Below are 15177 nucleotides of genomic sequence, written 5' to 3'. Positions count from 1 at the left end.
CCGGCTAATTGCTGTGAAATATGCGCATGTGATGCGGTCTGCTGTTGTGAATCGGACACGCAATATCCTCAGATGCAGGCTGATACCCTATCGTGCCTTTATCCCCAGATAAAACCATATTACCTGCTAAAGAAAAGTTATCCAAGTTCTCGTAATTCCTTTCTGATAAAGGCCGATTGTCCAGCACTAAGTTTGCATGACAGTAATACCACAAATATGTTGATAATACACAACTGTCTAACGAACGCAGACGATGGCGGATTTATAACAGCCCCAGTATTTGATACCAAAAATAACATTACATATAAGAATAAATTTTGTGCCGAGTGCAACAAAAGACAAGAAGAAGATTTGGTGTATTGGGATATTAGTATTGAGTGTAACGATGATTATTTTAAACCGTTGACACTAAACAATACTATGGTTGAAGTGCTAAAGAATGAGAAGTGTAATGCAATATTCTACCCAGCAGAAGGAATTCAAGAACTAAAATGTATACGGCTAATAGACCAGTGTAATGTGACAGGTAAATGGGCTGTTTACGATCCAGTGATAGAACGCGCATGCGCACTGTACACAGCACCTTACGCAAAGTCTTATATGAATATGTTCTGTTATTTATGTAATGTCAACGAAGAGAAAGATCCCATAAATAAGTGTGTTCCAGACCAAAGTAATCCGTTTGTTCCCATTTCGTTAAGAATGTTGCTTCGACCTGATATTGCATCTCTTAAATCTTCTACATCGCATCATAAACTTGAACCTTGCGTTGGAGAAACGGCATTTGATCCAATTCAGGTAACTATATTACAATAGCTATTGTGCGTTTTATTTGACATGGCTGGGCGGAGTTAATCTCTGACTTATGCAAATAATGGTAATCTCATAAAACGAGCAAAATAGGTAGAGCAATATAACTGTTAATTCCGTAACTAACTACTAAAATTCAACGCTACATTGGTTACAAAGAATAAGAAATCAGGTTGTCGAATATACTACATATCCTGCACAATAATGCAGTGGACCGTCGAGAAACCCCGCCCCGCCAGGTCGATGAAATCGCACAATACGTATTACAATGTATGTACAAAACAAAAATGTAACAAATATGGCATATTCCATGCAGCTATTACCGTTAGAAAAAATACCGCCTCGGTAGCCTAGGGGTAGAGCGCTCGCTTCGAGTGCTGGAGGTCGTAGGTTCGCTCCCTGGCCGCATCATACCAAAGACGTCAAAATGGTACTGGTGACTTAAAACGATAGTTCTAGGACAGGTCAGCCCAGTGTAAGTATAATATGACAGGGTGGGAAATCATGTGACGTGTCTAGGCACGATATTCAAGTGAGGCAGCACTATAAGCAGTGCTACAAGTAGACATTGTCGTTGACTAAACAATTCTTGAGAAAGATGCTAAACCCGAGCACATATACATACTGCTAGAAATATTCTAAACCTAAATGTTTCCTTTCGGTCTATTTAAACAGAAACAAGAAGAATCTTTCTTTCAAAAAGATATTTGTCATAGGTTATACATTTGTAGCTTGATGGATCTATCCACTGGAACCAAACCAAAAAGAAAATTCCTCTTCACATGTTATACTATAACCCTAGGTATATAGTAAAAACCAGGGCCATGGACGGGGAAATTCATTGACAAATATTAATCGCGCATTCCTTACCTAAAACGCGCAGGTCAGAAAATGGGTTCCACGCATATTGTACAAGTGGTACTTTATCTTCCATCCTGCATCAGTGACATTGTGTCAATGTTTCATACCGCAGAGACATCCCGCGTATTCTATGTTCTAATCAACGCTATAAAAATAAATTGGATTGATCTGACGGCCATGTGCAGGTCTGGTGCCTGTGGAACTAACTCAGACACTGATACTGGAATAGGTCTTTAAAAACATTTTGACACAATTATTACATTTGAAGAAAAAGCTGTAATGCATGCAAACTTATTTACATTACATATGACTGCCCTTTGCAGTTAATTAAATGGCACTATTTTTTTTTTTCGGAAATTAATAATGTTAATACTTTCATTACGCTCTATAATGTAAAATCAGCGAGATATCAAAATTACCATGGATACCGTATTTTGAACAACAAAGTGATATTGACATCAGATGTAGAAAAACTTTATCCGATGTATTTAAATTTACCATATATATATATAAATCAATTTTGTATGTAAAGTTAAATCCATAATTAAATGGAACATTGTAACAGCTAGTCGTTTGTTAAAAAAGAACTTTCAGTTTTTGCTTGTACATTTGTAGTACACATTTTACTGTGTTTAGCTATACATAGATTCTGTGTTGTAATCATTTGATTTTCAAATGTCAAATTAGGGTCTTAATGTTATTTATAGCTTTCTGATGTTCAATTACTTTTCGGGGAAAGTAACCAATCTTCGGAGAAATACTGCCAGCCAAATCGGGACCGCTGAACGCAATTTGTTGTTTACTTGCTGTTTTACCTTTTTCCGTTCTTTTCTGCAACGCATCTCATGTTACCTAAATTATAAGGCAAATCTATAATTGATCTCTTCATTTCATGATTTTCATTTTGAAAGAAACATCTCAAACAAATGTGTCATTGGATCTACGACCATACACTACAATTAAAAGATTTATCATTGGTATTTAATTTATTTTGTAGAAAACGTGTGCACAAGCGATGTGTATGACTCCGAAGATATTTCTGGCGGAAAGATGTATCAATGTTGCTAAGAGTATCGGTGGTGTGGGATACAGAGTATTTCTGGTGCTGACACCACAATTTTCAGTGGAGAATGTAACATCAGCAGCTCAAGCCATAGAAGATAACGTCAAAAGATGGCTAAATCAAAACCATCTTCTGGATACTTTATATGTATTAACTATTCACACAAGGACTCAAACGGATACATGTAGCAACAATGAGGGGACGTCCGTTCAGTTATTTGTAGTACATATGGATCTTTACTTCTCGCCAGACTATGGGTTCTTGAAAGACGTAACAAGTACAGACAAACTATTAAGTATCAGAAGTTTTAAAATAATCACAAATAATTTCAACATGAGCACGTCTTACAATTACTATCTCGCGCACTTTGATCACTTTGATCTGAAAATTGGCACATCAGCATCAGACGTGGAGTTGCGCGAAGTAAAAGAAGTCGGTAGTACAAAACTACAACGGATTAAGGAAGACATTTCAAGACATTTACCAGGTAATTATCACGCTATCAATTTGTATCCAACATCAATATGTCCTCTGATCGCGCTTGATAATTCATTTTACAACATCACTCACTTCAGTTGGGGTGTCTTTGTTGATCGACTTGATGCTAGGCTAAACAAGAGCGAATATGTCATGTCAGATGATAATTATTGTCACAGTGATGGTGAAAAATGTATTTTTGTATGTATGGATACCTTAACAAGGTTGAAAGCAAATTATGAACTGGTAATAAACTTAGGTACAACATTTTATTATTCGATTACGGTTACAGCAAGTGTAGCTGTTGTGGTCATTATATTATTGTTTTAAACCATTGTTTAATTTGGGTTTTTTATGTTTATCTAGGATTGATTTCTTTCAACGGCGGCAAAAATATTTGTCTTTTTGCAAATGTTTATTGTGATTGTTATCTTATCTTTTTGAAATATTTTGCTGTAATTATGCCATGATTCTCTTCCACAACTAAGATAGGTTTGCCTGTCTGGAAGTATCATTTCCAGATTTACTGAGCTGTAGACTAGCTCGAGGCCTGCTTAAAAATCAATAGCGTTGCCTTACCTAATACTTTTCTAATCAATATACGTTCAGTAATCACTTTTATGTATGAATACACGGAGTATATTTTACTTGTTAAGAGAAATGGTTTGCAGATTTTAGAGTTATAGAGTCAAAAGTCTCAAAGTGAGTTATGGTATTAGCCATTACTTCAAAACCATTATTTAAGTTAAGCATCTTTTCATTCTTTAAGTGTACTTGATTTTTTTTCAGTTTTCTTTTTTTTCCTTCAAAATATACAGCAGCATAAATATGGCGCAATCTAGCCATCATATGTAGTAGTGAAATAATAATGTGTGTAATTAAATTTTGTTTCAAGTCAAAGTGAATAATAAAAGACACTCTAAATTTAGGAAAACTGTTCAGAAATTATGTCGCTGCAGCTTAGTTATTAGAAGTCATATGCTTTGAGACGTATTACTGATAATGCCATAAAGCCTATTGCTATCGAGATAAAACGTACATTTCTCATATATATAGGAACAACTACATTGTAGTGCATTTGAATTGAAATTGAAAACATTTTATCTTAGAAAAAATGTTTTCCTTCTAGAAGAGAACATTGTTGGTAAAATGTTTCATCATGAAATAATTACACATTCAAATGTGTTATGGAAACTTAGGAAAATATACATAATACATAAATCGCTAAACTAATTTCATAGTGTATCTCATACCCCCGATGAGGACCTAAGCTAAGCAAAGACCGTTACGGTGCAGAATATAGCAGTAACTGAGCACTAAATTTTGGATGTATGTTACCCGCATATGGCGAATCCGTCGGCAATGCGACATGACTGTTTATTGAACACACATCCAAGCAATTATATTGACGTAGTACAATGTGTGGTAAACCTGGGTTTTGGCAAAGAAATATTTTGCTTTTTGTGAATATTTTTATGAATTCACTGTTTTGCATTGTTTAAAGGATAGTAACTTAGAGAGCATCTTATTACGTAACTTTAGTGTAAGTTTCAAGTTAATCGGGCTGGTATTGATAAAGTTATAGGCATATTTTTCCCGACTCGTAACATAGTTGCTGTAAAATCAAAAACATGCTCCTAAATACATATCTTATATTTTGCCATCATATTACTTCTTTCAATATGTTGTAAATATATGTCTTAACATTTTTGGAAAGTTTGAGGAAATGACACTATGTAGCTTTAAAGTAATCTTGACAAATGTTCTATTGCTTACATTTTTGTCAATTTCTTGTGTGAATGAAATGATTTATTAAAAATATAAAGAGATATTGTTCAGGTCTGAAACTTTATTGTCATGTCAAGGATGTTATATTTTAGTTATTAGATTTTATAGATTTTCTCTTGTATTCCTTTAAAAATGACCCTTAGATGTGAACACCTGATTTTGGCGGTCATATTGGATATTTTTGGGAGAATTTGTGTGTCAGTTCTTTGACATTTAATTTGAATACTTTTAAATTGATATTTGTAATTTGAAATATACTGATAAGATGTAGTTTTTCCTCTAGTTTGTGTTTGTTTAATTGGTTTTTGATGACATTTATTCTATTTTTGCATTTGATGAGAAAAGTTTTCCATATTCGGGAAAATGCACCTGACCAATCAGATTGTAGCATTTTTGTGCTTTTCTATATATATGGGCTTATTAGTTATTTCTTGGCTCTTCTAGTTTGCACTTTTGGATTTAACACTTCTTCTTAGATTGCAAATTATTGGAAATTTAGAGCCAGTTTTAGGAACTTTCTTTGGACTTTATTTTTTATTGGAGAATAAATTAGAATTTTGAAGTTTTATGTTAAATTTATTTGCTTAAAAGTTACTGAAATTTATGTGCACTTTATTTGGACTAGTTGTGGAATTTTCTGATACTATTGAATTTATTTTTAAAAGAAGAAAATTTCAGTATTGATGTATATATAATTGTAGATGTTTTTTGTAGACGTAATATAGATCTGTGTAGTTGTGAATGTGTGGTTATAAGTGGACTTTAAATTTAATAGATTTATAAAACTGGACTTACTTGTGTTTCAATTTTACATACGTGTTTACTTTTCCTATTTATAATCTAAGTAGTGTAAAAAATATTTAAACTTATTATTACAACACTTGGCATTATAATAACTTTGAAATAACACAGGAGGTGGTTTTATAAAGAATCCTGGCTTTTCCTTGAAATAATTAAGCCAGTGGTGTCGGTCATCCTGAACATTTTACCTTAGTTCCCGAGCAATAAGACGCTTGCGAGAAACCAAAATGTAGGTCCTCTTTGAACATTTTACACCGGGGAACGGGGTTAACGACAAATGCATCATCCCACTGGACATTGTGAATACAGAAGTAAGAAGGATTCGAGCTTATTTCACGACACAAAATTAAAACTGATTTCACAGTGTACCTCATCCAGACGAAGATGACCTAAGTTGACCAAATATAGACTCTAGTCCACCGTTTTAGAGCACCATAAATATGTTCAAATTTTGGAATGTCCTATTCTGGACATATGCTGCAGCATATTAAAAATCCGCCGACATTACATTATGTACTACTTACTGAACACACATCCCAGCAATAAATCTATGCGGTTTATTGCATCTTCAAGCCCTCCAGAACGTTCAGGATTACGGTAGTAACAAGGATTCGAGTGCATTTTCTGACAAATGGAAATAAATAAAAAGATTTGACATCTTCCACAGTCACGTAATGCGTTAAATGCTAAAATTGATTTTACAGTGTAATCACCCAGTATCCGGACAAAGATATAAATGTAGAATATAGCAATTTAGGATTTCAAATTATAAAAAACTTACAGTATGTTCATTGCCGAACATTGAATAAAATTTCGTAATATGACGGTTACATTTATTTATTTATTATGTTTAGAGTCACGCCGACATGATTTAGGTCATGCGACGACTTTTCTTGAGGAAGGATACGTATTAAAGTGTCTGGTTTCCCACCAGGTATTGTTTTTACACCTAGGTAGGTACAACAATCCAGCTAGAATTCTACACCCAATGTGAGGATTCGAACCAACATCGGTGTGGGCAACCCAGACGAAGTAAAGGACCTTAACCATCCGGCAACGAAAAGTTAATATATAAGAAAATTATGAAATTCATGACAAGGCATCAGTTACGTATTATGACAAAATATTATCATGACCGTTATATAAATGTAATTACAATGTAAACATATTGATAGAGGGCTTATTCTGTATAAAGGTATTACAAATAATTCAATAGATTCAGTACAAGTTTGAAATTATAATGTCTTTATTCTCGGACATTTCTTTAAATAAACAATGTAATCATAGGTGAGATGGTGTTGGTGCAGTATGCTGATCGGTAACGATCGAAATGGTTGATATCGCAACAAGGCAATATTGCAAAAATCGTGTTGAATGTGAACCAATATGATTCTTTTAAAAAATGCGCTGTTTATTATGTTGTTACAGAGCACTAAAATATGTGCATTTTTAGGCTTTCTTTGGACGTATGTCGACAGCATACTGAATATCCGTCGGTAAAGCAGTATATGTAATATTCCGATTCTAATATCCATGCACATTTCCGTTAAAACACGGAACTTTGACGTTACGTCGACATGTTACAGGCGCCGAGAGAGAGTGCCACTATATATATACATTTGATTTACTCTTTCATATGGAAGACGTGTCACACTAAATTCACACAGAATGTATCGATTTTTAGGCACGTAGAATAACTCATTAGACATCTACGCATTTCTTAGTTATTCCGCGGGACGCGTTACTTCCCTAGCACAGTTACATGTTGGTGACATATCGACCTACAGCATTTGGCGCTGTACATGCGGCATCAACTAGTGCTTCCCCATTCCATGTACATGTTTACATTGGAGACGTATTAAAATCGAGGTAAAATATAGCATCGAACCATGTTTTAGTATGTCCGAACAATACGGGCCTGAATAACTCATTCGGGCTGCACTCGTGAAATTCTTCTGCGTATTGTTTCAATATGTTAAAATATATTTATTCTACGATGGTTATGCTATATATTATTTCTAAAATAAACAACCCAGCTATTTATGGTTCAATGCATCATCAAGCCCTCCCTAACGTTGCGAACATGGATTTTGTTAATACTATTGTTAGTGTTTTGCTGTGGCGACAGTAATAGAAGAAATAATCTTGTTGTTGCTATTATATCCCAACAGTAATAGCAGCAAACCTACCGTTACTATTCAAGCGCAAACTTCACGCTTCTTGAATCCAGCTTCAAACTATGTATTTGTCACATTCCTACTAAAAGCTTTGATATTTTTCAGCTTTGTTATTCCTATTGACAATTGATACAATATAATATCCGCAATGTTTATCTGCTGTAACTGCTGCAACTTCCTAACTTTTTTGAAATATGCCACCATATGAAATAACAGATCTGTGTATTGCATGTTATAACTCCACAAACTTATATCATATATTATAGTATTTATTAAGGACATATAAACACCTAGAATAACATTTCCGTTTGTCTGAATGCTTGTTTTGATAATTATTACATAAGAGGAAAAAAAATGTAACATTACGTAAATAAAACATCACAAATTCAATTTAGACACTGGGAGACATGTGTTTTTAAATTGCGTATATGGACTAAATGCGCTTCAAAGTGCTCATTTAAGGTAGTAGATGTGTAATAGAGTACCTCCTTTTTGAAGAGTATTCAATTCCTACCATAAACCCACATTTACTGCAATTCTCAGGGGGGCGTAGGTTCAAGCCCTACTGGGACCAAATTTTTTTCCCCTTATTTTCGATTTTTTCTAGTAAGTTTTTACTTCTTTCAAGACTTATGATAGATTTATTGTACAAAAATGAAAAAAAAAACATTTGCTAAGCGATTTCTTGCTGTTCAAAGTGAATTTACTACTTAAACAGAAGGGGTAGAGTTACACATCTGTAAAAATATTGAGTTACATGTGGTAAAAGTTCTCTGTTTTGCTTCCATTCTTTAGATTACATATTGTGGAAGAAATTTAGGTAGGATTTACATCTGTCCCAAGGTAATTTTCGAATGAAGTAAGCAAAATTCAAAACAGAAACAAGGATTCGACCTTATTTTTTCAACGTTGAAATAAGAATTCTGTATCATTAAATCCGTTTACTTGAGGAACACTATATAAATAATATCCACATTTTTATTTTGTGTTTAATAATTGTTTAACTATAGTTTGATGATTCTTTTATTAAAATTAATGGTAAAATGAGTTCTCTGCAAACATTTTATATAGCGTCCATCACTTTGAAATTTTTCTCTACTTGAGCTAGAGGAGATACCACAAGTTATACAAAATTTAGAAAAAAACGGCATGGTAAAAGTTGTTTAAAATTTGCAATGCAGTGCAAAACACGGTCATCTTTAAGAATATACCATGCAAATGCCATTTTGTAAACATTGCTATTACACCTCTACTACCTTAAACATAAAACTAAAAAAAATGATACTTTTGCAAATTCCTGTTTCAAAATTTGGACTTAAAAACACACACAAAAAAAACAAACAAACGCAAATGCATATTGTAAAAATGAAGTTTTATAACAGTCTCCAAAGTACAAATACCAACAGATACAATTTAGAAGTTAAATGCATAATAGTTTCCTGTCTTCTCTTCTAGTAGCAATATTGTCAACATTATTTCTTCATTTTTCTACACCGTCCGAGAGTGCGGGGTATATTGTGTAACAATGCTATTTAGTATATAGTTTCCTGCAAAGGACCTGTGGTGTGGTAAAACGTACCTGAAAGTAAGTTATAAATATTTCCTGAACAAATTCACTGCACTTAAAAAACTTGTACCCTAAGGAAAGTCAAAGGGAAGTTATTTTAGCCATGCAACACTACTGTCATTTCACCAGAACAATAAATATACTGGTATAATGGTCAGATCTGGCAGTAATAGCATCACATAGTATTTAACTAGAGCTATGTTTAAAACACATATCCCCAATTATGGCATGTTTGTGATAAATTGGCAAGTCGTTGCCTTGTCTCAGACATACTGTGACATCTGACCTATAACCCCACACCCACCCACACACCTCCTTCCCGGACCAAACACACAAACAAGGGTCATCTACTTACCACAGGCAATAATCTTATGAAGTCTAGTGTAGGAGACTATAAAATGACAGGAATATGATACAGTTTTTATTTTTATTATTAAACATAAATTACAACTCTTAAAATATATCTTTACTCACTAGAATACATAGGGTTAGCTTTATAAACACAATATTTACTAGTCTGTAAAAGTTTCTGTGAATAATTGAAGATTTATTTATTATACAGAAAGAAGGCGGTTCATGAGAAAAAAATGTTTAAAGGTTTTGTTTTCTATGAACTCTGGCCAATACTCAGAGATCTTCGCAAGGATGGCATGCTACAGGTCAGGTTTGGTAATGACCCATCCAGCAGTCGTTTAAGGTTTTTTTTTCTATCTTTATATAAAATATCCATCCACACTACTGTTTACCATTCTATCATAAATAATTCTATTAGTTATTTAAACTCCATCTTAATAATAAGACTTCCATTAACCATCTTGTACCAGACTTTAGATTATTCCTTTTTATCAAAACGTTACCACTCTGGATATTCAAACAGTATCAGCAATATAAAACATTTGGTAGGTACGAAACCTTTCATATTATATCTAATCAGATCAGCAATTTGAACCAAGTACTCTTAATTCATATCACTGTCAAACTTCATTGCAACAAACATTGTTTAAACACCTATCTAGAAGTCGTGTTATAAAGATGAAATTCGGCATTACCCGTTTGGTTGGCTCAGTCTTTTGGACATTTTTTCTTATAATTGTACCGGATATAGTAACACCAGCAGCAGATACTGAGGTTTATCCTACTGGAGACCCAAGAAGATGTGCAGGTATCAAAGGCAATAAAACTGGAAGATTTGAAGTAATTCCTGGCAGTGGATGGGACAACCTGAGGAATAAGGAAATGGGTATGGTCATTGGGCTGAGTTACATGGAATGCAAGACAACAGAAGACGGCATGTTTCTCATCCCTGATGGTGTTAGAGCAATTCCAGTAAAAAATAGCAAAGTCGATTCATATGCGGAATTGATAGAGCATTGGGACGACTATTCTAGTATATTATCGAGATCAATTAATGCTGAAGCTGGTCTACATATTGACAATATAGGAATTAGTGGGAAGTTTTCGGACGAGTACGAAGATGTGAAAAGCAAACAACACAATGACAAGACCGTTACAACTCGTGTCCAGGTTTGCTTTTTACATTTTTTGCGGAATCAAAGTGCGATGTAAAGAAAACTAAAAAAGCTTTGTTGTTCAACAGATTAAATATTTTTGTATGTATAGTTTCAAATATAATTTGAAATGGCAATTAAATACTTACATTTTTACAGTCATGATATTAATTTATAAATTTACATATAAAGCCCTAGTCACCATTTTATTATGATAACATTTTATTTTCTTACAACATGGCCTGTTCTAAATTTGAACATATAAAGTTTGATATTATATGAATATTGGATTCCGTACAAACAATTCAGAGTAATATAGAATTAGAAATTCCACTTTATTGTTAGCTAGAAGTCTTTTTTGAACTCGAAGTCTAAGGGAGGGTATGTAATAATGTTGAGAAAACTTGTTACCCAACCCTTTTGCATATAATATTGTTAAGTTTTGTATTTGAGATGTAGATATCATGTATATTGATATGCAATAAAATATGTTTAAACCAACTTGAAGTCAAACAATTTTCCATGCATTTTTAATTAAAGATACACTTTATCAGTTTGTGTGAAATATTCAGTTAATAGTAAAATTTTATCTCAATTGTGATGAAATGTTGAAGCTTATTTGGATAACACTGTAGTCGGCTTCCTGGAAAGAAATAGTTCTTGTGTGTTGAAACCACAGCGGGGGTCGAATCCTTATGACTTCAGCGGCCGGTACTACTAGACCACAGCTGCCCTTATGGTCTTCATGTACATATTAATATATCCGTACTTTAAACGTGACGGGGTGAAATAAAGAGAAAAGTAAAAACTTGTAAACAATATAAAAAGAATTTTGTTTTTCACTTTATCGACTCATATCAATAAATTGCATTTATTGCATTTATACTTCGCCAAAGTTCATACTTCAAAATGTTAACTCAAAATGAAACCGCTTAACGAATTTTAGATAGTTAATTTCATTTTTTTCTCTCAAAAACTAATAAATAAATAAATAAAATAAAGAAAAAGAAACTTGCAAAAAATCGTGAACGATTTCAATCTAATCGTTTGATATGAGTTATCAATGGTTCTATGACGGCAATGACATGTACACTCCCTACATTATATCTCGAGTGGTCATTAAGTAGTGCAATGTGTATTATGAACTCACAAGATAGAGCAATACCAAGAAACTACTTAACATGTTAATTTGGTTATCTAATATCATAATTCATTATCTAATACATTACTTAAAGATAAAATATTAGGCTGACATTCGGTTTTGTCATGATCAAAAGATACAAGGCTGAATTTTAAAAACCGGATAACCGTAACCGTATTTCGACATACTAGTATATGGGAAAATCACTGCCAATTAAACTAGTCCATGTCAATATAGGTTGCAATTAAAAAATCCGTTCGTCCCATAAGTTATTTTTAAACACAACGATATATAAATTGTAATATTTTCTCTTTTTTCTTTTGGTCTCTCTGTTTTACAGAATTTTCCACATGTCCTTCTTTGACAAAAATTAGTTCAGCAATGTTGGTTTAATCTTGTTTACCTTTTTTCCTTAAGGCTCGCTATATTCAGTATAATGCAAAGATGGAACCGGATACAGCGGTAAATAAAGTTTTTCAAAGCCGTCTCCGAAAGATAGCAGCTCATCTGACACTGAACCGTACAGATCTTGCACGCTACGAAAGTCAGCTTCTTGTACGAGACTTTGGAACACACGTAATTAACAGCATCGATGCTGGAGCTGCCCTTGTTCAGGTTTATTTTTCTTTATTTTATTATTCATATCGTGTTTCTTTTAAAGCCAATAGAATTAATTTGGAAATTAATATTTCTTTAGTCAGACAGAAGCTTTATCTGCATGTATCAAGGTAAGACACATAAAAGTTTAACATTCGGTCGCAGGTAGTAGTGTGCAGGCGAAATGTACACGTAATTGAACTATCCACTAAGTAATTAAAGGTGAAAATTACACTGACAGCACCGTATGCTCTTACTTACTGCTAAATATCGCCATTTTGATTACACAGGTGGATGAGCTATCCGCGCAGTATATGGAAAGCAAAGAAACACAAAAACAAGACGTTCTTGCCTCTGCAACTGCTAGTTTCTTTGGAATACTAAACTTTGATGCTGGATACTCCAAGTCGTCACAGCAAACTGATGTGGATGGGTACAGACAAAAAAGAACGAGTTCGAAAATAATGACATTTGGTGGTCCTTTGTTTAGGTAACATTATATCTGCCAATTTGTTTTAACAAGAGAACGAAACATGTTGTTCTATATTCCAAAGGCATTTTATCAAAACATCTCGATTGATATCGATTATCTGTATAAATATAACTATATATACTGTCCATTATGTAAATTACTTTCTTCTTCAGGCCTATGAATTTTACAGCTGACAACTGGACCGAGTCAATTCAGACAGATTTAGTCGCGCTAGACAGATCAGGAGAGCCTATCTATAATTTCATAAACGATGTTACTCTTCCCAGTGTACATCGTTCTATAATATATGATGTTTATGAAAAGGTTAAGGATGCAGTTCATTTGTATTATGAGCATAATACCCGCCGTGGATGCACGAATGCAAATTCGACAAATTTCAATTTTCAAGCCAACTTAGACGACGGCACTTGCAACAAAACAACGGAAAGCTTTACTTTTGGTGGTGTTTATCAGATTTGTAAAGCAACAGGTTATGCGGATCTCTGTGAAGGTAGGAACCAGACCAATGTGTTTACAAATGCCTACACCTGTCCACAAAACTACGAAGCTGTCCTGTTGCAAAACAATACGCAACTGGTATCAAGGTCACGTCAAAAATGTAACAGATGCTGGAAATACTTTCACTGCTGTCACTGGACTACTGAAGAAGCACGAGCAGATTATGCAGCGTATTGGTGTGCTGGAACTGGTTCAAGAGACGCTTTCAAAGGTTTTCTTTTCGGTGGACTTTATACGTCTAGTTCCGTCAATATCTTCACTCAAGCTAAAACGTGCCCACTTTATTACTACTCCATTAAACTTTTTACCGATCTCACAGTCTGTATAACCGACAATTACGAATTGGGTACGCAGCATGCGTTACCATTTGGGGGCTTCTTTAGCTGTATTACAGGAAATCCTTTTACCGACGTTAAGAGGGCTAGGTTTGGACTTCAAAACAACAACAAAACTGACCTGGAATCCTATATGCTTGACCAAGGAGTTCAAGAATACATGCATTTTTGTCCGGAAGGCTACAGTCAGCACCTAGCAACAGTGGATGTCGAGTGTAAGATCTATTATTGCGTTAAAAGTGGTGCTATGGCAGGAAAAGGTCTTCCGAAAATACAAAGGCCGCCTTTTATGAACGCACCTAAAGATGGCTACTCTGATCCACTAGACACAGATTTTGTAGTAAACAGTAACGGCGAGCTCTGGACTATCAAGCAGAGAGCAAACAAAGAAGTGCCAACATTCTTAGCTCAGCAAGGATTAGATTACCAGCCCGTAACAAACAGTCCAACATTAAAGCGTAATGTTAACCAACCGAATCAAAGGCCGAATACTTTATCTGATGCAGGAATTGCCGCGATATCGGCCTTGGCAACGATCATAAGTGTTTTGGTTGGAACAGGAATTGTTGTTAGCATAAGACGCAGTTTGAACCGACGATACTGACCTGACCACACCGAGACATTGATATTATGTTTACCGGTCACATGAATGAAAGCGGCACCAAACGTGGTACATGAACTAAACCCATTGAGAAATTATGTATATTATTTTATCAAACATGATATATAATGAAACAATACTTGTAGCTAAATGAACGCAAAAAATCATTTTTATAGCAATAATACTATAATAGGTTTTGACCTTGATTAAAATGCACACACACTTTGTAATCATTTGCTTTTATTTCTTCATTCGAAATTCATACCATTTAGGCAATGTCCTGATTTTACTTACTGTAATATTAGATTGTTTTAGTTTTTGTGCTGATTTTAACCAGTTGCCTTGCAATTTGTCATACTGTGCTGAATTTACCTTGATAAGCTGATTGTACGCCAGTTATATAATGATATAGACATTTGCCGCAATGTAATGATTATTCCCGCAATAAACATAACGTAAT

At 34.1% G+C, this 15177-nt stretch overlaps 1 protein-coding gene across 1 annotated transcript; it reads left to right on the top strand.

Moving 5' to 3' along the window:
* Positions 1-10481: 10481 nt before the first annotated feature.
* On the top strand, positions 10482-15177 carry LOC123537275 (macrophage-expressed gene 1 protein-like). The gene is made up of 4 exons (XM_045320940.2): positions 10482-11068; positions 12611-12808; positions 13081-13280; positions 13436-15177. The coding sequence occupies exons 1-4, from the start codon at positions 10577-10579 to the stop codon at positions 14718-14720; spliced, it is 2175 nt and encodes a 724-aa protein (XP_045176875.2). The 5' UTR covers positions 10482-10576; the 3' UTR covers positions 14721-15177.

This window comes from Mercenaria mercenaria, chromosome 17, assembly GCF_021730395.1.
Source record: "Mercenaria mercenaria strain notata chromosome 17, MADL_Memer_1, whole genome shotgun sequence".
NCBI classification, from domain to species: domain Eukaryota; kingdom Metazoa; phylum Mollusca; class Bivalvia; order Venerida; family Veneridae; genus Mercenaria; species Mercenaria mercenaria.
The sequence above is the reverse complement of the archived record's forward strand: the minus strand, read 5'-3'. Positions and strand labels throughout refer to the sequence as shown.

Excerpts from the sequence above, each read along its gene's own strand:
- LOC123537275 (XM_045320940.2), top strand. The coding sequence starts at position 10,577 with ATGAAATTCGGCATTACCCGTTTGGTTGGCTCAGTCTTTTGGACATTT. Across the intron at positions 11,069-12,610 it reads CCGTTACAACTCGTGTCCAG|GCTCGCTATATTCAGTATAA; the intron begins GTTTGCTTTTTA and ends TTTTTCCTTAAG. Across the intron at positions 13,281-13,435 it reads TTTGGTGGTCCTTTGTTTAG|GCCTATGAATTTTACAGCTG; the intron begins GTAACATTATAT and ends TTTCTTCTTCAG.